Source organism: Natator depressus, chromosome 25 (genome assembly GCF_965152275.1).
Source record: "Natator depressus isolate rNatDep1 chromosome 25, rNatDep2.hap1, whole genome shotgun sequence".
NCBI lineage: Eukaryota > Metazoa > Chordata > Testudines > Cheloniidae > Natator > Natator depressus.
In genome coordinates this window covers 5,424,746-5,447,236 of record NC_134258.1, presented here as the reverse complement: position 1 = coordinate 5,447,236, position 22,491 = coordinate 5,424,746, and the positions used below count along the sequence as shown (strand labels likewise).

The window sequence follows — 22,491 nt, the reverse complement described above, 5'->3', positions numbered from 1 at the left end:
TCGCAGATCCTTCTCCCCCATGGCTGGGAGGATCTCACATCCCTCTCCCCTATGCCTGGCGGGGGGGGGTCTCATCTCTCCCCCCCATCGCTGGGGGGTCTTACACCCCCCTCTCCTATGGCTGGGGGGAGTATCAGATCTCTGTCCCCCATGGCTGGGGGGGGGGTCTCATCTCCCCCTCCCCCATGGCGGGGGAGGGAGCCGGGGCGGTTCGGGGCTGCTCTCTGCCAATCGCCATGTTTCCCGGCCGCCCCCAGCCCGCCTTCCCCGGCGTGGGCCTGAGCTGGCCGGCAGCCGCCCCTGCGTGACCGCCTGTGCCGGGGTCGGGCCCCCCCCGCGCCCGCAGGTGTCTGGACAGAGCAGCCGCCGCTGGGCCGGGCCGCTCCCGCTCGGCGACGGCGTCTGGGGCCGGCGGCGGGTGAGTGAGCGCGGCCGGGCCGGGCCGGGCCGGGCCGGGGACGCGCCCGGGGCCTGGGAGGGCGCCGGGAAGAGCCGGGGGCCGGTCGCAGGGCCTGGGCAATGCGGTGAGGTGCCTGAACCCCCTAGGCCCCGGGGGCGGGGGGGTCCCCAGGGCGGCGTGGGACCGGAGGCGCCTGAATCCCCTCAGCCCGGGGTCACGGAGCCGAGGCGAGGGGGTCCCAGGCAGGGAGGGGCCGGGGGTGCCTGAATACCCTAGGCCCGCGGCGGTCGTGGAGCCGGGGCGGGGGGTGCTAGGCGGGGAGGGGGTCCCAGGGCCTGGGGCACCGGGGGGATCCCTGACGCCCATAGGCTCGCAGGGCTGGGGGGGGGCAGGAGGTGCCTGAAGCCCCTAGTCCCGGGGAGGGCCCAAGGCGGGGGCTGGAATTAGGGCCGGATGACCCCCCCCCCCGACACACCCACAAAGATGGGGGGGGTGCGTGCGTGGCCTGTCCCCAGCCCTGAGCCGGAGCGTGGCTACAAAACCAGTGCAAGGCCGCAAAGCCTCGGGCTCTATTTGAAGCAAGGCCGCCCTCGGGTGCGGGGCCAGCGGAGCGATTTCGTCCCGCCCACCGGCGTGCAGGCGATGGCTGCCATGGGGCGGCTGTGGGTTGAGGCCAGCGGCGCGATTGGTGGAGGGACCTGTCAGTTAGGGGGCAGGGAGGTTGCCAGGTGCATTGTTTTGCAGACGGCCCGGGGTGAGGCTGTGGCCGGGGGGGGGGGGGGGGCAGGGCAGGGACGGGACCTGAAGGGCAGAGTAATGACCCCCATGGGTGCCCACAGCCTGGATTGATAGCGCCTGGCTCTTCAGGTCCTTCACAGCCCCCTGGCAAGTCAGCTCCATTATGCACATGGGGACCAGCCGCACAGAGTCTGGATTTCAATTCCCTTGCTGGAACCAGATCACGCTCCCGGAGCTGAGAATAAAACCCAGGAATCCTGACGCCCAGTTCCCCCACCCCCAGCGTTAACAGTTACGCCACACTCCCATCCCAGAGCTGGGAATAGAACCCAGGAGTCCAGACTCCCAGTTCCCCCAGCTCTGACCAACCACGCTCACTTTCCTGGGCTGGAAATAGATTCCAGGAGCCCTGAGTCCAGTCCCTTTGTCCTAACCATAAGATCACACTCTCTCCCAGAACCAGGAATAGGAGCCTAGAATCCTGATACCCAGTCCCCCTGCCTTGACCACTAGATTACACTCACCCTGCGCTGGTAATAAAAGGCCTCGCTCCTACTCCCTGCTGCTTTAATTACAAGGCCATGCTTTACTCCCACATCTATGAACAGAACTCAGTAGTTCTGACTCCTCGTTGCTTTGTCTTTACCACTGGGCCCCATGTCTCTCCCCAAAAGTGGGAACAGGTGACTGAAAATAAACTGACATTGTTAATCAGCTCCTTTAAATGGGGCCATTTTAACCGCCCCACTGATGGATTGGCTTTAAAAGGTACAACCCCCCATCAGTTCCTCTTCTGTTTGCCTCCACGCCCCCCGTCGCCACCAAGCATTTCTGTAGCCCCATAATCATACACTGTGTGTTACACAACCCAGAACAAAATGCACTGTGTGCCCCAGAGCTCTACAAAGGCATCATAGTCTCAGCCATGTGAGTAGCCTGTGGGGAATAAACTCTGGATCCGCAGATTAAAGTACTGATCTCTGCTGTCCGCCTGCCCCGCACACATGTCCACACATGCTGCTCTTTTTATCCATGGAAGGGCTTTTACTAGTGATCCCCTTTGGTGTGTGCATTTTGTAATTTTAACTTTCATCCCTTATTTTTAGGTTAGATTTTTGTTGCCCTGTTCTCCCTGCCAGAAGGCAGCTCGTGGTGGGGGTGACATCTTCCCCAGACAGGAAGCAACAGCTGGAGCAGTTCTTGAGCTAAGGTGACTTCCTCTAAAGGCTGGGTACAGGAATCTGAGAAAAATCCCAGTTCTTTGAGTGGGGTAGGTTTAATCCAGGAAGCAGCATGGGAGAGAAGCACCAGCAAGCTGGGCAGTGGGTGAGGTTCATTCTGATGACTGGATCCTGACCTCTGCTAGGGAGTGATGCTTTTGGTGTACCCCTTCCTCAGTGACAGCAGCACGGGAGCCTCCCCAGGGCTCCATGTGTCTCTTTGCGCAAAGCTGCTGGCTCAGGACAAGATGGGGCATGGTGGCAAAGAGGGGCGAGGATTAGACCTGCTTTCAGGGATAGCAGCATCGTGCCAGGACTGAGCCTTTTGCTGAGGTGACTCTCTTACTGGGGAATTTGACCCCCCTCTCCAAATTCATGCCAACACTCTCTGCTTGTGAACATACTTCTGTTGCAGTGACGTTTCCTGCTTTGATCACATTTGGTTCCTCAGTAGGACCCTCCATTTGGATCCTGCCACTTTATTTTTTTACATTTGAACTGCTTTCATAGCATGAGTATTGTTTTCATTGTCACTTCTGTGTAATTCCCCCAAGTACCATTGGACAAAAGGATTTTATATTCAAAAGGGGCGGCTGTTGTCGGGATGCCCAAAATTAGAGGCCACTTCCAAAAATGAGGGCGAAAAGGACTGTTGTTACATCCAGGTCCTCTCACATTCCAGGGTTTTGCTTCAGTATTCGTAGCGTGAGTTGAGTTAATCTCATCCACGGGGCAACACCTAGATAGTCAAGTGTGGTGGAGGTTTATCTGAACGTAGAGTTTACGTAGCGTAGCCTGCAGGGCATGGGGAACCCAATCCGTGCTGTGTTAAGGAAAGCTGCAGGGTAATATTAAAGAAACTCTAATCACCCATGTAAGGACAAAGAGGAGTGAGCTAGTAAGAATTGAATCATTCCCCTCCCACAGAAAACCTCAGGAGAGGGGAAATGTTCCTTGTTCCCAACACATTGTTCCCCCAGGGGAAGGTTTTGCAGGCACATGGCTCTTTCAGGGCTGCTGGGATCCTTCCATCAAGCTGAATGAAGCAGCAGTAACTCCTGTGGGGCTTGTTGAAGAAATGCCACGTGCTTGCTAAGGACAGTACTGTGTTGGAGCGCTGGCTCTGCTTCCCTCCCACCAGCTGATCAACCCCTAAACCTAGTTCTAACATGCACTGTTCACATGGAGGGACATCTGTGGGCTTGGAGAGAGTTGCTTCCCGCCTCTCTCAGAAAGCTTTGCCAAGGGCAGAGTGGAATTTCCTGTTGCAATTTTTAAAGGCTTTGCTTCCATTGGATCAAAATTATTTTACTGTACTGTGTGTAGCTCGGGGCCAGATTCTGATCTGCCTTTTAACCAGTGTAAACCTGGAGTAACGACCCTGAGATCGGTGAATTTACTACAGATTTACGACACAGAATCTTGCCCACGCAACAGGAATAATTTATAATCTGTGCTGTAGGCTGTGTCGTATGTTTCTCATCTCTTTCCGTCTCACTGCTCTTTACTACCAGGAGCCGTTGCTTATGGCTTTTGCTTAAAATAATTCAGTACATTCGAACGTGAAAATGCACAGGTGTTTGAGGGTGTTTTTTTAAAACAACACAAGACTGGCCAAAAATTGCGTGTGTTAAGGGTTTTACAAAACCTAGTAATAATAGGAATTCTCTCTTATTTACTTTCATAGCCCACTCCCATCAAGGTTCAAAGCAGTTGATCAGAGAACACAGACATTTGTTTGGATTTAAATGTTCTCTTTTAATATTTTCCAGGTTAGTTATCACAGCCTTGGGGTAGTGCCTGAGAACCAGAAAGGAAAACTTGCTATAAATGAAAACGAAAGCTGTAAAAGTGCAAAACGTAACTAACCCACCCTAGTATGGTCCGTTTAAATGCTTAGATTTAGTGATTGAGGGAGCTGCTGCTAACACACATAAGGAAATTTCTGATTGATATTTGGGACCTGATTGTGCAGCCTTTACTCTCACAAGTAGTCCTTACTCATGCAGGTATCCCATGACTTTAGTAGGCCTACTTGTATGAGGAGGGACTACTTACAATCCTGCTTCTTTTGACTTTAGTGATGCAGGACTAGGCCACTTGTGAATATGGGTTGCAGGGTTGGCAAGGGCCCTGATCTAGCAAACATTTGTGCATGAGTGTAACTTTTAGGAGAGTAAAATTGCACAAGATCACGCCTCTCTTGGGGGCCTTTGTGCACCTCCTTGGTCAGCCACAGTGTACAAGGAAATGTCACGCTGATATGTAACTGCTGTGTCTCTCTTGTTCCTGCTTTGTAGTTGGAGGAGAGACAATGGCCCAGGAGACTAATCAAACACAGGTGCCTATGCTGTGTACCACAGGCTGTGGATTCTACGGCAGCCCCCGGACCAATGGGATGTGCTCAGTTTGCTATAAGGAGTATCTACAGAGGCAACAGAGCAGCGGCCGGATAAGCCCCCCAGGTAGAGGAAAGTCCATTGTTTGGAAATCTGGGTGCGTGATATTTTATGAAGCCAGGACAGAATGGATGAAATGTAGAGCTGCCTCTCAGCCGATCTGAGAGATCTCTGCCTCGGCATATAAACCAGGCTCCCACGATCCCTGCACAACCTTAATTGTATGCACCCTGATCCAAATTGTTTGTTAGACATGGCTCCCATTCATCACACTCCAGTATGTTGCATGTCCTGACAGTGAGACTCCATGCTCTTCAGCTGCTCCCTGAGCTCCCCAGTTACCACCAGAGACATCGGGCCAGATTCATCCCTGGTGCAAACCCACCGAAGTCAGTGAAATGGCACCAGGGATTAAATTGGCCACTTGGGTTGTCTAGTTTTCTCATCTCAATAGTGCTGACAGTCAGAGCAGTGAAATTAAGGATCTGATCCTTGCTACTGAACACATTAGACATGTGACTGAACAGAGAGGCAGCTGTGCAGACAAACTCTGTTCTTCCCATCATTAGCAGGATTCACTCCTGCTGTGGGTTTATGCAGACACTGAGTGTACAGGTACTTAGATAGCAACGTGAGAGATGCCTGATAAATCCCTTGTATAATTTTTATCCCCAGCATAGCAATGCTGTACTTGATTTCACTGTGGGGGATGGTACGCTAAGGAGGTTGTTATTCCTTAAGGAGGATTAGAGAATTCACTAAAGAGTTTGGTTTAGATCCTCAGCCAGTGTAAATCGGTGTGTTTCTGTTGTAGCCAATGAAGCAACACTGATTGACAGCAGCTGGGAATCTGGTCCTTTGGCTTTAAGCAGTGGCAAAATAACATTTGGGTTCAAGATAACGTAGGCGCCTGCAGCGTCCCTTTAAGGGCCTTTCAAAGGGTATGTGTGTCTTGAGGTGGAGAATGGGGCAGGTTGGTTTCTCAGTACCAAGAAACTGAGAGGGGAACTCTCAAAGAAGCCTGATCCTGCAGGGAGCTATGCAGCCTTCCATTGAAGCCAATGGGAGTTGAGGATGCTCAGCACTCTGAGCCTTTGGGGGTAGGTTCTCCTCATCATCCATCAAAGCCTCAGGAGCAGCTGAAACCTCCGTGGATGATCCCTTTGGCTCTTGTGGAAAAAACCGCTTGAGTTGGTGAGAAGGGTTTTGTGATCCTGAGTCTGAAGGACACCAGGTGAATCAGGAATTCATTCCTGAGCCTTGCCTGCTGTCCCTTGGCTATTGGTTAACGCCTGTGGAGCTTGCTGATATTTCTTATTGTTCACTGAGAATGTGGGGTTTTGTCTTAGCAGCAAATGGTCCCAGCAACAGCCCTGCGGCTTCAGATTCCATCCCAGGGCAGGGCACAGAGGGAGACCTGACGCCTGAAGATGTGAAAACCAGGTAGGGGCAAGAAACTCTCTGCGGATCTACCAGCAATAGCTGTGGGACCAGGAGAGAGGTTTTTATTCTCTCCCTTACAGCTGATTAGCTTTTCTAAAACAGTCTGGGTCTAAAGAGATCACTGACTGTTCACCTCCCAGACACCAGGGCCAGCCTCCAAGCTTCTAATGCCCCAAAGGTGACTAGCTGACATATGGGGCCAGGTATGAAAGGCACCTGTGAGTATCCTTCCACCTCCATGCTGCTTGGAGCTTTGCTGAGGTTAACCCTGTCTGATCCTTTTCCTCTCCGCCTGCTTCATTTCAGAGGAGCATCCTGTCTGTACAGACAAGCCACAGGGCCTGATTCTCCTCTCAGGCTGGTGTAAAGAGTAATTCCATTGAAGTCAGTGGAACTATATTGGTGTAAAAATGTTGTGAATGAGAGGAACACAATACTTCGGGAAGTCCACAATAGAGCTCCCTATGTGTGGCTAATGTACCAGTGCAGCACCTGGATACAGGGGTGATGTGTGTTCTAGAAAACCCCTGGAGGGCTGGAATGAGACATAGGAGAATCAGACCTATTGTCTCCAGTTCATTGCTGTAAAGTTCAGCAGAGTTCTGTCCTTAACTTGATTGAGGGAGCTGACTGCCTGGGTGTGTTCACTTCAGCGGCTGAATGCAGGGGAGGCCAGCCCAGCTCCTCATTTGGAAGGGGCTGTTGATGAAAGAGAGAAACCGGCCTTGCCTCTTTTCTAGAGGGAATAAAAAACCCACCAGATCAAATCCATCCCCACTGTAATTCCATTGATGGCTGTTAACCCAGGGTTGAATTCTGCTCATAGCTTTCAAAGGCTCCAGATAGTATTAAATTCAAAACCAATGATACAGATGTGTCTGAAACAGAATTTAATAAATGAAGGAAAAACATCCAGGGCTTAGACTCTTCAAGGGAGAAGAATCAGGTGGATTTCTGACCTAGAATACTAAGTTGTAGTACATCAAAATACCATGCCCGTTTCTATGCACACAGCTCTGCCTGTGCACCCTAGGCAGAATCCCAAAACCCGCTGTATTCAAATCCCATTGGTCTGTCCCAGCTGCTTCATCTCTCACACCACCCCTGCTGTTCTCACTCAGCTTTGCCATAGCTGTACAATCCTCACCAGTAGCTGTTCCAGTCCTGGACCTCTCTCTGTGGACTGTGAATCCTGTCCATGGCCTTGGGATTAGGGGGGAGGCTGAGATCATCACAAATTCATTCCATTTGAGTCCTAAGAGAAACTTGAACCCAAGTCTCCAGAGAAGAAAGGTTAAATGATTGACCTACCGTGCCGCTGCGCTTTCTGTGAATGTAATGAAGTTAATTTTGTGAGCTGAAGATGCCTCTCACATAACTGCTCATCAGAGGAAAATATTTCTGTTTGCCCTGTGGTTTGTTTGTTGTTGTGAATGCTCCCAGCACTCAGACTCCTGTGACCCATCAGATGACGGCCATGAGCATATCCAGAGAGGAAACCAGCAGCGAGACGGTCGGGTACATTAGCACAGAAGAAACCTCATCAGCATCTTCCTCATCAGGTAGTCAGCTGATTAAGACTTGGCACGAGTATAAATGACAATCCAGTTTTAAGCAGCAAATAAAATAGTAGCCAGGAACACAGGGAGGAGTCACACATGTACGATCTGTAGCTAAGATCTAGGGGAAAGGGTTGGAAAGGCTTTTCCTCATTGCCTGAGGTCGAGGCCTAATAGATCACTCTGTGGGCTGAGAACTGTCTAGCCACCAACCTTCAAATACCTGGCGGCCAGATAATCTTCCATGATTTCTGTCTTTTTAAATGTCAGAACACCTGGAAGCAACCCACTGCTGGGTGTGCCCCTCTCTGTGGTTGCATGCTGAGTTCCGTGCCATCTCTCTCGAGGGATGAGTGGTGATCGATCCAGTGCAGGTTAATGGCAGAGGACTAGGAAATAGGACTCCTGGGTTCTATTTCCGGCTATCCTGGTGACTCACTCTGTGACCACAGGCGAGTCACTGAGCGGTTGCGTTCCTCACTTAGCCATTTCACAGATCGGTAATGTTCAAACCCGCACTTCTCCACTTTACAAACATCTCTGTGAGGCAGGCAAGAGTCAGTGCTAAGTAGGGAACGGCTTCTTTCTGATCAGTTACAATTGGTTTGGAGCCCTAACAGTGCCACACACTGCCATGGAGATGCTCTCCTCCAGTCCGAAGCCATGGTTATTTAACCCACACCACCTGTTTGTTCCTGTGCAAACTTTTTTTAAAAAATGGAGTGTTGGTGGCCATTAAAGGAAGCAGATCCTGCTGCCGGATTCAACCATTGGCTCAATATAGTGACAACTTTTCTTTCGGGCACAGGGCAAGAACGTGGGAAGAGTAGGTTAGGCTAGGGTGGGGGTGGGGGTGGGGGTGGTTTCTGGCAAGCGGCGCAAAGACAGAGGTAGCCTAGTCTGGTGGAAAAGGCAGTGGGCAGGGAGTTGGGAGACCTGGCTTCTCTTCCTGGCCACTGACTCATTGCGTGGTCATCACAGCAAGACACTGTTGGAGGTAGGTCTGCACTGCAGCGGGGGGGAGGGGTGTGTGGGATGCGATGCGCCTCATTCATGTAGACGTACCTGCACTAGCTGCGCTCTAGCTAGCTTGATAAAAACAGCCTTGAGGATGTGGCAGCATGGGCTGCACAAGTCCTCCTTACCCTTCGGGGTGTGTGCTCGCTTGTCCTGCCTGCACTGAAGTTCACTCCACTGCATCCTCCTGGCTGTTTTCAGTGAGCTAACAAGGTTACGGCTAGCATGGGTACATCTGCACAATCCACAGATCACACCCCTGGCTACGGTGTAGATGTAGCCTTTGTCTTCAAGGGCTAGACTTTCTAAGGTGTGTAGTCACCTAAAGATGCAGATAGGTGCCTCGTGGGAGTTTCCAAAGTGCCTAGGCTGGTTAGGCGCCGAACTCCCATGGATCTCAACGGGAGACAGGTGCCAGCCTGCTTAGGTGCTTTTGGAAGTCCAACAAGGCACCTAAATACCTTTGAAAACCTGGCCCTTAGAGCCTCAGGGTTCCCACAGGTAGAGTAGGGATAGTGGTGCTTACTTACCTGCATAAAGCATTTTATTTCACTAGGAGGGTGGTGAAGCACTGGAATGGGTTCCCTAGGGAGATGGTGGAATCTCCTTCCTTAGAGGTTTTTAAGGCCCATCTTGACAAAGCCCTGGCTGGGATGATTTAGTTGGGGTTGGTCCTGCTTTGAGCAAGGGGTTGGACTAGATACCTCCTGAGGTCCCTTCCAACCCTGATATTCTATGATTCTATGAGACCTACAGATGAAACACGCTATGTAAGTGTGAACATTCATTATTTATTTAGCTAAGCTAAAGCCCTGAACTGGGACTTGGGAGATATGGATCTCAGACAAGTCATGTGATCTCTTTGCCTTGATTCTCCATCCGTAAAACGGAGATAATGTCTAGATGATAAGCTCTTTGGGGCAGGTATTTTCTCTCGCTGTACGTATGTACAGCTCCTAGTCCCAATCTCCATTAGGGCCTCTAGGTGCTAGTGTAACAAAAACAATACATAGAAATGTTCTCTGGTGTGGAAGGAAGGTAAGGAAATTCTCCCCTCCTCTCTTTGTTCCAGAGACCCTCCTTGAAATATCCCAGAACTCTGCTGAGGGTGAGAAGACTTCAGAAAAACCCAAACCGAAAAAGAATCGCTGTTTCACTTGCCGGAAGAAGATTGGACTAACTGGTAAGACGCAATGGGGAAAGTGGCCTCTGGCCAAGAACGGTATCTGCCTGCTTTAGGGAAAGCAGATTTTTGAATCCCTGAGGTGGTATCTGTTTTCAGACATTATTGTAAGGTTTCATAAGCATACATCCATATCTCCTGGTTCTGTGATCCTCTCTGATTTCACAAGATAAGCAGAGTTGGGGTGGATCAGTGTTTGGAGGTGAAATTTCCAAGGGATGTGTTGGCATCACAAGAAATGTGGGTGAATTGGTCGGTGGGATGCTGTCCTTTGAACAAAACTGAACCCATAGCCTTAGCTTTCCCAAGCAGTGGCAGAGACGCAATTCTCGTCTGTTTCCTTGCTGCTCTGAGCAGTCCAATAGCAAACTGAGCCGCGTCTCTCAGTTTCGCTCAGCTGCTGCTCGGCAAAGCCTCGTGCAGAAGAAAAGGCAAAGGAGCTGGCTGTCTGCAGAGTTCGGAAGACAGCTGGTGATTGTGGGTGTCTCGGTAGTTGGGTCCCCAATTTGAGACATCTTAAAAGGGTCTGATCTTCAGAAAGTACCCACCCTCTGAAAATCAGGCCCTTTTAAGATCTCGCAAGTTGAAGGTACCTGAAATCTTAAGTCACTCCTGAAAATCTTGGTCTTTTTATTCACTGGAAAGCTAAAGTGATGCGCTAGACCCTGGCATACCAGAGGAGGCGGCGAGTACGTGTGTGGATTTTTTTAAGCCCTTTGTACTTTCTGCCTAATGCTGAGAGGCCACTGAGGAAATGTGAGCCTCTTGCAGCTTGTGGATGTCGCTACGGACAGATAAGGCCCGGGCACAAGCTGAGCTCAGTTAAGACTGGCTATAGGGAAGCCTGGGTAATCTAAGAATGTATCTACATATTCATTTTGCAATAGGGATGTTTGGAATTCATTCACTGGCAGTCCAGGTCTGGAACAGTCTTCCAAGGGGAATGATGGGGGCAAAAAAAATCTTAGCTGGCTTCAAGACTGAGCTTGCTAAGTCTCTGGAGGGGATGGTGTGATGAGACTGCCTACAATGGCATGTAGCCGATCAGCAACTGCTAGCAGCAAATCTCTCCAGCGGCCGGTGACGGGACGCTGGTGGGGAGGGCTCTGAGTTACTACAGAGAATCCTTGCTCAGGTGTCTGGCTGCTGGGGCTTACCCACATGCTCTGGGTCTAACTGATTGCCATATTTGGGGTCAGGCAGGAATTTTCCCCCAGATCAGTTTGGCAGAGACCCTGGCGGGGGTTTCGCCTTCTTCTGCAGCATGGGGCAGGGGTCACTTAAAGGTTTAAACAAGGACGTGAGTAACTCACCCAGAGGTCAGGGGTCTATTACAGGAGTGGGTGGGTGAGGTTCCTGCAGCCTGCGATGTGCAGGAGATGATCATGATGGTCCCTTCTGGCCGTAAAGTCTAGGAGTCTGAGGTCCAGTGAGAGACATTGTCAGAGGGGCAGGAGAAGGGAGGGCTTGCCCTGCTGGTACCGGTTCTTCACTCCCCAGGGCTGTCAATCCTGCACTGTTCCCTAGCACTCTGTTCACTTATATATATATATACAGCTGTTCCTTGGAAAGAGGGAACTTGACTTGCCAGCTGGCTGGGCCCTCTACCCTTCAGCCCAGGTATAGTCAGCCTTTTGTTGCAGACTAGGGTCCTATCTACCAGTGACTCCCGACATACCCCAGGGACTGTCTGCTACTCTGGGTTTCTATAGTGCTTAGTTCAATGGGGCTCCCTTTTTGGTTGGTCCTTAGCCACCACCATAATAACCATGATCAGCGTAACATGGGACCGACGCTCTAGGCTGGGTTTTTCAAAAGCACTCGGTGTCGGCCTCGCTCTGTGGAAGTCAGCGGTCAAATCCCTACTGAGAGTAACGGGCAAAGTTAGGCCAGGAATGAGCACTTGAGAATCTGCCCCCCAAACCCCTGCCTGCCTCTGAAAATCAATCGGACTCTGACTGTTCGATGAAAGCAAGATCAAGCTATTTGTTATGACCCCTTGGAGCTTAATGGTGAAAAGGTAACAGGGTTGTTCTAGGTAAGCAGCATTAATCAGGTCCTGTAAGATGTTACAGGCAAGAGAATGCACTAAGCAATTAACTTGGCTGAGTTTCCTTATCAAAAACAGTAGTCCCCTCAAATTACTCCACCATTTAATCTTTCCCTGGAAAAAGTGAACCCCAGAGCTGCAGAGGTCACGCTGTTTGAGCAGAGCTCTCTCCTCTTTAACCTAGTTATAGATTGTGATAAGCAACATGAAATTTACACATGAGCCTTTGCTTTAACCGGCATTAAGGTCCCATGCGCGAGATAAGCCCGAGGTGTTTCTGCAGTGCCTGGCACAACGAAGCCCTCATCTCGATTTGCAGCCTTTGAGCGCTATCATATAAATCTTATTAGCATGTCCACTTCCGGGTACCCAGAGGAGGGGAAATATACTCTTTGTGCAGGCTCTCCAGATTGGGATGCCCTGCTGGAAGGGAAGCTGCTTTCTTAACTAGCATGTTTAAAGGTCAACCCCAACTCCCTCTTCCCCCCCCCCCCCCCCGACACCCACCACCCCCACCCCCCTCTTATGGGAATATTGGGTAGCTCACAGGAATTCTGTGTATCGGGAGAAGCCAGGTCAGTACCTGTGTCCTTGGATTCTCAGGTGGGGATAAATTCATACATCACGCCGGCATCTTGGAAATTGTTCCACAGCATGTTGCTTCCAGAAAGGTGCTCCCGGCTGCAGCATTGTCCGGTGGTTGAAGTGCTGGCCTCAAGCTAGGAGACCGGGGTTTTGCTCGGCTGCTGAACTGGAGCAGATTACTTCCCTGCTCTGTGCCTGGACTCCCCAGTCTAGAACACTGGGATCATGGTACCGGTTAAAACATCTTTGGAAAACATTGTCTGAGAGCTAAACTAAATGATTAAATGACAGACTTCCGAGGCTTAGGTAGCTGAGTAGTTCATGTGTGTAGTTGACTCCATCCAAAGGCACCAGAGATATTAGCCATAAAACCCAGTTCTCTGGAAAATTTCCCAGGGGACCAATGATCAGATTTGGACATGGTTGTAGCTAGCACGGTTCTGTGGATAAAGGAGACCTAAAATGTCCAAGGAGTAACCAGTCTGTTACCTAGTATCTAGCGAGATCCATCAAAATACAGCACAACCTCAATTATCTGAGCTTCAGCAAACTGGTGTCTGAAACAGGGTCATTTCCCCATAGTCTGTTATCTTTGGTTATTCAAACGCTTTCAGTGCTGCTGCTGCCTTCGGCCTGCCCTTTGAATGGGTTGTGCTGTAAATCTAACATGGCACACTGTACTTTGAGCCACTCCTCCTGCCATCAGGGCACAAAAGAGCTGACTCCCGGTCAGCGGAAATTTGAGAACAGGAAGCCTGATCTTTACTGGAAGCCTGTTGACGTGCTGTGACCTCCAACCTTGGCTTCTGATTGGTTCACTAGCCCTCCTCATCTCCAGAGAATGTGGGAGCGCAGGGGCAGTAGGCCCTGTTAAAAACCTTTTCCCACCGTTCAGGACAGCTGGCCCAGTCACAGGAAACCAAATGACGTGATGGCCGAGTCACTGCCCCGTGGTGGCAGCTGAGCTGCCCTGGATAACCGGGGGGATCCACGGGGGACTCGCAGGCAGCTAGGTGCCTACTCTGACCTTTTTTTAGGCATAAATGGGGTGTCAATGTGTGCTAAGAGCCAACCCTCTCGCCCTATTTTTGTCACCTCACCGCCCTGATGGTTAATGATTAACTCTGCTTTGTCTCTCTGGAATTCACCTATCCAGGTTTCGACTGCCGCTGCGGGAACCTGTTCTGTGCCATCCACCGGTACTCTGACATGCACAGCTGCCCGTATGACTACAAGGCGGAGGCAGCTGAGAAGATCCGCAAGGAGAACCCCATTATTGTGGCAGAGAAGATCCAGAAGTTGTGAAGGAAGCTGAGCATTGAGTACTGGAGCCTTGTGGTGTGGCACTCCTCCCACCCCCGCTCCCTTCCCCCCAAGGTGTCTGGGATCCTGCCAGGAGGTGAGGAGACTCAGCAGCCCCCTGGGGCTCCTTTCCCCCCACTTCTTTTCCTCTAACCGTCGCTCAGTTGACCTGTTTTTAACCCGTCTTCAACAAGAAAAGGGATCTGCACATACCCCGCCTGCCCCCAATGTTAAGAGCTTTGGACTTGTCTTCCAGCAGGGCTGCGCACACAGCTCACTCAGCGTGGAGTTCAGCAGCCCTTCCGTTCTGTCGACAGCCCTGTGCTTTGCAAATGGGAGCCAGCTGTGAGTGTGGTGAGTCACTGCAGCACCTCGCTCTCCACCCGGGTGACGCAAGGAAGCTCAGCAGCAGCAAACGTCATCTCCTCTCCCGCTGAGGCCTTTGGTCTCAGACACAGGGAAAGGATTCTGTCCCATTACAGCTCTGAATTTTCTCCCTTCCCCTTAAGCAGCTGTTGGTGTCGCGACAGAATATTAAGCAGTGGCGGTTGGTACAGCATTATGAGCTCACGGACGCTGCAGCCAAATGTGAGAGTCACACCCATGAGCTAGGAACGTTAAGGAAAGACCCACAAATGCCTCTTTCCCTTCCCCAGGCTTTGTGGGATGCTGGGCTCAGCTGCGGGGGCTGCATTCAACGCTCCAGCTAGACGCACAGCGCTAGCCTCGTGTTTCAGACTCGCCCATGTGCAGTTGTTGGCTGCTTACTGAGCAAGGCCAATTGTAGCCCCACCGAAGCCCACGCGCCAATTACCCCATTCACCCTTCCCACCCTTTACCTTCTGCCTTATTGTGTGATTCTCTCTTATCAGGGTGGTGGGCAAAACTCAGACCAGCAATCCTCCTCCTCCTCCCTTTGCTGCACGCATGCAAATCTCAGAGAGCTCTGTCCTCCCTCAAGGCCTCGCTGATATTCAGTGAGACTCTCTCTTGAGTGGGTGGATCTGGTGGGAAATCCCACTGAGCCGCCAACCTCTCCCAGCTCACTGCTTGTTCTCCAGGGTGCAGTGGTAGTGGCAGATCCTCGGCTGTTGTGAATCAGGGCCTCTCCATTGCCTTATAGCAGCTGAATATGCCTGCTTAGGAACTTCTACCGTTCTGAGCCATAACGGGTCCTCCCAGGTGTGGTTCCAAAGGGGCTGAGTTTGGACACCTCTGCGTCCCAGATTGAGGTGCCAATCCTGGATTCGAGGAGGGAGAGGGAATGTTGGAAATTCACAGGATCTGGCCCTCGATTAGATTTGAAAAGAGGATTCGGGGGGGGGGTGTGTGAAATCCACTTCTGTGCGGCGCGCCACCGAAATCCCACTTCCATTCCTGTGCTGAGCAGGACTCGGTATGTAGGCGCTGGGCTGGCTCCCTGCAGAGGAGTGAATTTCACCCGGGCCACGCAGCAGCTCTCACCCCAGGAATCAGTCTGCCACTGCTGCTTTGAGGGAGCCCTCAGATGGGAGCATTAGGAGATGGCTTGTTTCTAGCCTGTCTACAGGACCCAACAAACTGAACGAGCCACGAATTCCAGAAGCAAAGGAAGTGAAATGAGCCCCCGGAGAACAAAGCAACTAAAATGCCTCTGCCCCACTTTTAAACTATCCCACATGATAAACTGTTTCCTTAAACATCGACTTTGTAGTAAAAGTGCAAAGAGCAGTTCAATTCCCTGGGCCAGACCTGAGCTGCTGTAAAGCAATACTGAAATCCACGCGGCCTGGCCCATTCACACCAGCGGGGGATAAAGATTTTTAATTTTTCTACCTGGATCCAGCCAAATCAGTCTCTCCCCTCCTCGTCCTAGCAGCATTCCCTGCAGAAGGTACCAAGGGGAAAGAATTCAAGGGCTAAATTCTGGGCTCAGTAACACTGGTGTAAATCCAGAGTAACTACAGTGGAGATAGAGAGCCTGATTCGCTAGTGCCACCCTCTCCAGTCTTACACTGGTGTGACTCCATTGATCTGCATGGAGCTAGTGCATAAAACTAGAGTAACGCATTGGTGAATCTGTTCCGCTCTATGCAAATCCGGAGTAGCTCCATTGACTTCAGTGCAGACACACTAGTGTGAACTGGCTGGTTTGCCATGAAGTCAGCGGTGCTTCTTGGGATTGGTGCTCTAGGCAGGTCCAGCCGAGGATCCAGCCTGGAGCACCAATCCCAAGGAGCACCGCGGACTTCATGGCAAAGTCTTGTTTTGGTTTCACTCTAGGTATGTGCCAAGCTGGAATATCTCCGCTGGAGTCATTCTGGATATACACGGATGCTTCTGAGACCAGCATCTGGTCTCCAGCAGTTTGGGGCCATATAACCAGTGTTGGGGGTTGGTTTCCTTCTGCGCCATCCTTTTGTTAGCCTAGGTGGGCTCGTTTGGTCTTGTGTTTAATTCAAGCCAGGAGGGTGAACACTAGTGGTTTCTTCCTCCCATCAGACGCTTGCTGGCTCCCACTTGTCTTGAGCCAAGCAGAAACCCCACTTTCTTTATAGAGAGAGATTTTTATTGGTGAAAAGGGTCTGCTGCACCATGGCTGGCTTGGTCCCCTAACCTGGCCCCTTCCAGCATGGCCATGGGAGCCCTGGAACCATTCTCCAATCACACACTTTCAGTAGCATTCACATTAAGCCTGGGAATTCTTTACCGGGGGAAGGGTGGTTCATTGTGGACGGAAGCCCAAGCAGTGATAAACCAGCCCTCTGTTTCTCCACCACTTCCTCTATCTATGTCTTCTTCCTAGAAAGTATGATACCAGATATGTAAATATTAATATATTCTAGTTTGCTTGGATGGTGTCAACTGCTCTTTGTGTTGCTGTGGCTCGAGAGCTCTCTGACCCCCTGCCATTTGAGCTGATGTCTTGCGGGGAACTACTGACTACCCCAGGAATAGCTGCGTGATAACGCGTTCGTTCCCTTTCCCCGTCAAGTGCCACTGTATTGTTCATCTCCAGGCTGCGTTGGCAAAGCGCTTTGAGATCTCCAGATGACAAGCGCCGTAGAAGAGCTGGGTACTGTGATGAGTGGCTGGGTGCGGTTTTCCCCAAAACACATTGCACCTGTTTCTTATCTCGCTCGCCCCAACATAAATCAGGAGTAGCTCCATTGGAATCAGCGGGCCTGATTCTTTGCCTTCTTCCTGGGGTCATTTAGAGCTGTCTAAAGGGAATGTTCAAACGGTGGTGTTCTGAATTGCCTGTGAATTTCTGTCCATTCTCTTTGGGGCACCTGGCATTGGCCACTGTCAGAAGACCGGATACTGGGCTAGATGGACCTTTGATCTGACCCAGTATGGCTGTTCTTATGTGTTTTACACACCCACTGCACTGATGTAAATGAAGGTGCAAGGGGTTGGGGGGCCAGCGGCGTTAGACTGACGTGAGTTCAGATCAGGCCCTATCACGCTCCTGCTTTATTAATCTCTTTTTCAGATGATCTTTAGGTCTGACTTGTCACAGGCGGCGGCTGGGGTTGGCCGCACTAAAGCAGCGTCTCAAGTCAAAGGGGCTTTGCTGCTACCAAGTGGGGCATGATGAGTCGTGCTTTGCTAGCTGGCTTTTAAAGTGCCTGAGTTGCTGTCCGTCCCCGGCACATGCGTCCGACAAAGTGGATTCACAGCTTCTGCTCCAATACGTCTGTCAGTCTATAAGGTGCCCCAGGACGCTTTGCCGCTTGTTCTGTCCCCATCGCTCCTGTCCTGCAGCGCAGTTCCTCTTGGGTTGGACGTTAGGCTGGGTATGTGCTGTAGTCGGAGGGGAGATTGCAGAATGTGTGTTGACGCACCCATGCTAGTGTTCGTCTAGCTAACGTGGGTGCTGGAGCAGTGAAGCCGCCATATCGTGGACTTTAGCGCAGGTGAGCTGTTCGAAACCGTACCTAGGGTACCTGGTGGCCTTGTACAGTGCTCTGCTGGGGCTTTGCCGCTGTTCGTACCCCAGCTAGCTGGACTAAAGTGAGCTCGGGTGTGTCTGCCCATGCTGCAGTCATGCTCCGTGACTGCGGTGCAGACACACCCTGAGAGTCAGCTGGAGCCCAGGAACACAAAGCTACAAGGGGTCAGTGAAACGCCCATGCCCACGCTCCCCGATTTGTCCTGCCCAACCCTAACCAAGGCCTTTCCAGACAAGTGCCAGGCTGTCACTCGCCTTGCCGCTTTTTGGGGATGGTGCTTGGAGGTGCCCATCCTTGGTGCCTGATGGAAGCCATTGGAAGTATTGGGCATGATGACCCAAGGCAGCTGGTGCCCCTCTGCTCCCCCGGCACTGGGCAGACTGGAGCTTCGCAGCATGCTGCTGCCAGAGCCTGAGATCCAGCCGCTGCTCCTCAGCTGTCAGCGAGGCCATTGCAGCGAGGCTGCTATAACCTGTGACCCATAACTCCATGGGGGATGTGGAAGCAATGGCTGGGTCCCAGGGCAGGAAGGGCTTGGTGGCAATCACTTCGCGTGGATGAAAAGGGCTGAAGGCCAAATCCTGCCCTTGGACACAAGTGTATGGCTCCTTTGGGAGCTTTGGCCCAGATCCTCAAAGGCATTTAGGCACCCAACTTCCATGGAAATCAGTGGGAGCTAGGAGCCACAGTATCTCTGACAGGTTTCAGAGTAGCAGCCGTGTTAGTCTGTATTCGCAAAAACAAAAGGAGAACTTGTGGCACCTTAGAGACTAACAAATTTATTTGAGCATAAGCTTTCGTGAGCTATAGCTCACTTCATCGGACCTGGGCCTGTGTGTGTCTGGTCACCAACCCGGGTGCTTCTGGAGCTGGGTCTAGGCCCAAGGCCTCACTCACACCTGCATCTGGGGAGATGTTCGCTGCCGGGGAGCATGCTGGGGGGAAGCAAAGAAAGGGGGAGTGTCCCGAGTGCTGCTGTGGCTAGAGCTGTTACCTGCAGCTGTCCAGACCAGCATTTCCCTGACACGACGAGATCCCTGGTTGAACCCTGACCAGGCTGCTCAATGGCTCCTGTGTCCTGTCACTAAAGCTGATAACCCGGCTCCAAACACCTGGCATTAGTGAATCACGTGCAATAAAGACAAATTACAATACAGCCTCTGTGAGCCCGCAGCTAAAAGGCATCCCAGGGAGATGGCTTTGGTGGCCTTCGCTCCAGTGATCTCAGGATACCGGCCACATTTTATTTTTGTGCTTTAGCCTGCGAATGTGAATCTCTGCTTCTGGACATGCCAAAAACTAAGCAAGCTCCGGCTGGAGCGTTGGCAGGGTCTGGAAGGCCACATCCTTGGCTGGTGGAAGTCAGTTAGTGGAGTGACACCAATACATGCCAGCTAAAGATCAGGCCCACGCATTCTCAAACACATGCTCTGTCGCTGATGGCTTTCACAGGCAAAACAAGAAGGGGAATTTCCCAGTGGTGGAGGAGCTGGTCAGGTGAAAAGAGGATCTCCCAAGGGGTGTGCCCCCGTGGGGTATGGGCCAGCTTTTCAGAAGAACTCAGCACCCAGGGTTTCAGTGCGTATGGTTGTGGGGGGGCGATTCTCCATTGTTCTCGGAGCTCTGCTGGGTGCTGAGAAGTTTAGTAAATCTACTAGTTGCATTTCGGGTGTGTGCACCCTGCATTCAAATTTGATTGCAGCACGTGTGAACATACCCACTGGAGCCGTGATCTAGCTAGCTTTAGGACAGGCTCTATGGGCCCTCCCAGGACCATAGGTAAGTACTCAGACAGCTGGCCCATGCTGCTGTGGCTTCACTACTACCAGTCCGTGAGCAAAGCTCACTCGGGTACGTCTACACATGCTGCAATTACACCAGTTACCGTGCAGACATCCTCTTAGGTGCCTATGGGTTTGTCCTGATCAGGAAAAGTCATGTTTAGGTTGGGGTAGCCAGTGAGTGTGTAAGGTAAAGGGGAACTAACCTGGATGCCTTAGCATCATAGGGTTAGACGGGACAACAAGGGTCATCTAGTCTAACCCCCTGCCAAGATGCAGGATTCTCCTAGTCTCGGTAAACCGGAAATAGAACCAAGCGCTCTTGGAAATCTGGCCTATGAAACTCATCCACTGAAACGGGAAAGGCAGCAGTTCCCCTGACTTGATTTTAGCTAGATGCAAATTCCAGGTGGCGAGTCTATGAGCAGCCACCTCCCCTAACCAGCACATGCTACAGCATCCCACTGATGCACAGATTCCTGCGGTTACTGAGATTTCTCTCCTAATGGTTGGCCCTTTATTTCTAAATGTTCTTAGTTTAGTCTATATGCTGCCTGGACCCAGATAAGTTCACGTACCTTTACAGTGAGATGTGAGAGTTTCTTCATCTTGTGTATATTTCTCTTGCTTTCAATAAGTTGAAAACTATGATCAAAAGATCGTAATGAGACTTAATGAAAGATTGAACTATCACCTCAATGTTTTAATTTAACTCCCGAGAGACCACTTGTTTCTTCGTAAGGCTTTAAAGCAAGAGGGATGTCTTTATGCTCTACCGCCGCTCCTGGTTGTGGGTTTGATGCAGGAGTCTCGGGGCAAGGTTCTTTGGCCTGGCTGTGTGGGGTATCGGACTGAGGGGTCATAAGGGTCCTTTCTAGCCTTAACATCTATGAATTAAGCAAATCTTAAGAGAGTCGCTTCATCTTATCCCCTAGGGAAAGTGGACGCCAGAGGTAACAGGATAGGGGCTCGATCCTGGGAAGTGCTGAACTCTTGGGAGCTCAGCACCTCATGGGATCAGGCCCGGTGTTTGTACTTTCTGGGGTCATTATATACTGTGGGACTGAGAGCCCTGGGGTCTGGGTTGCATCCCATGTCTGCCACTGACTCACTGTGTGACCTGTGGGCAAATCACTGAACCTTTCTGCCTCGGCCTCTCCAGCTGTAAAAAGGGGTTAGCTTTGGGGTGGGGCAGAGTTAATTGATTGACAGTGAAAGGCCAGGAGCCAGGCACGGGGATGAAATGATCCAGCATACCCCCACCTTCGCTAAAGCAAGGGGGATCCTCCCATGCTTAGGGGCAGTGAATTCCCATCAGCAACACTGCAGTTTAAAAGGGAGCGGATAAGAGGTCTGGATCGCGTGTTGTTCCGACCTCTGCCCTGCTCCAGCCCATTGACTTCAGCCTGACATTTGGCCAGGTGTCCTTCATGCAGGCCCTCACTCAGTGGAGCTGGCTGGGACAGGGATGGGGAAGGTCTCTGGGGTGGGCCGGATAGCATGTGATTTGGGAAGGCCAAACAGGAAACTGCCAAGAAACAATGGAAAGGCTGCATCACTAGCTAGCCCCAGAGCGCGGCTCTTCGAGCTAAATCGGAGCAGAAACAGGAGGAGAGGAGCAGCTTTGGCATCTTCTCTGATCATCGGTTGCCTGCTATTTTCCAGGCTGAACGTTGGAGGAGTCCTTGCTTTATAGTAGTGGCCCTTGTGCTAAGGCTGCCGAACGTCTACCATTATACACATTTTTCCAACCACTATTGGAAGCACTTTAGCACCATCGTGATTGGCCGCAGGACTTTGAAATTCCTGGGTGGTGATGTGTGGTTCTTTCACCCCTGAGGGCTGCTCACCTCCTCCCCATACTGTGCTGCCCAGTGCGGCAGTCTGGGAGCTGACCTGGTCTGTGAAGACCGAGGCAAAAAAAGCATTGAGTACTTCAGCTTTTTCCACATCATCTGTCACTAGGTTGCCTCCCCCATTCAGTAAGGGGCCCACACTTTCCCTGACCACCTTCTTGTTGCTAACATACCTGTAGAAACCCTTCTTGTTACCCTTCACATCCCTCTCTAGTTGCAACTCCGATTGTGCCTTGGCCTTCCTGATTACACCCCTGCATGCTTGAGCAATATTTTTATACTCCTCCCTAGTCATCTGTCCAGATTTCCACTTCTTGGAAGCTTCCTTTTTGACATGCTCACAGCGAGTCATAGGTTCCCTGCTCTAACCACTACCTCACACTCCCAGTGGTGGAAATAGAACCCTGGAGTCCTGTCTGCCAGTGTCCCTGTCTCCATCACTCTCCTCTATTTGTCCCCCGCACCCTGGTTTATTTTTACTCCTTACTAGACTCTAATCCCCTGTCAGAGTTAATTCTCATTCTGCCCTCCACTCGAGAGAAGCTCATTCTAAGTGGAAAGGACACAAAGGTGGGGCGGGGGTGGAGATTGTGAATCCTTCAAGAGGCTTACCCGGCACAGGTGCAGGAGGCCTGTGTTTCAGCTGGAGACGCAAGGTTAGAAGGGGGTTGGTTTTCTGCTCCTGGTTCATGAAAATGAATTTAGTTGGAGACAAGGGAAGGGGCGTGAGTCATAGACTGTAAGGCCAAAAGAGAGGCAGTGTGGCCTAAGGGCTAGTGCAGTGGCCTGAGACCTTGATTCTATTCCTGGCTGTGCCAATGGCATGCTGGGTGACCTTGGGCAAGTCACTTATCTCCTCTGTGCCTCAGTTTCCCCATCTGTAAAATGGGGATAATGACACTGCTCTGTGAAGGGCTTTGAGATTTATGGGTGAAAAGTGCCAGGTATTTCTAGTCTGACCTCCTACACGTGAATGTCATCCAGTTAGCTGTGCCTTGAGCCCAATAACTTGTGTTTGGCCAA

At 51.4% G+C, this 22,491-nt stretch overlaps 1 protein-coding gene across 3 annotated transcripts; it reads left to right on the top strand.

Annotated features, from left to right (window-relative positions):
- The first annotated feature begins 289 nt into the window (after positions 1–289).
- Positions 290–17,092, top strand: LOC141977661 (AN1-type zinc finger protein 5-like). Of its 3 annotated transcripts, none has more exons than XM_074939210.1 (7): positions 290–418; positions 2,245–2,348; positions 4,659–4,823; positions 6,110–6,200; positions 7,644–7,762; positions 9,849–9,959; positions 13,751–17,092. In XM_074939210.1, the coding sequence occupies exons 3-7, from the start codon at positions 4,673–4,675 to the stop codon at positions 13,897–13,899; spliced, it is 621 nt and encodes a 206-aa protein (XP_074795311.1). In that variant the 5' UTR covers positions 290–418; positions 2,245–2,348; positions 4,659–4,672; the 3' UTR covers positions 13,900–17,092. The 3 variants fall into 3 exon arrangements, with proteins under 3 accessions (XP_074795311.1, XP_074795310.1, XP_074795309.1); XM_074939209.1 differs by having other exon boundaries at positions 2,245–2,408; positions 6,107–6,200; positions 13,751–17,090; XM_074939208.1 differs by having other exon boundaries at positions 6,107–6,200; positions 13,751–17,089.
- Positions 17,093–22,491: the final 5,399 nt, after the last annotated feature.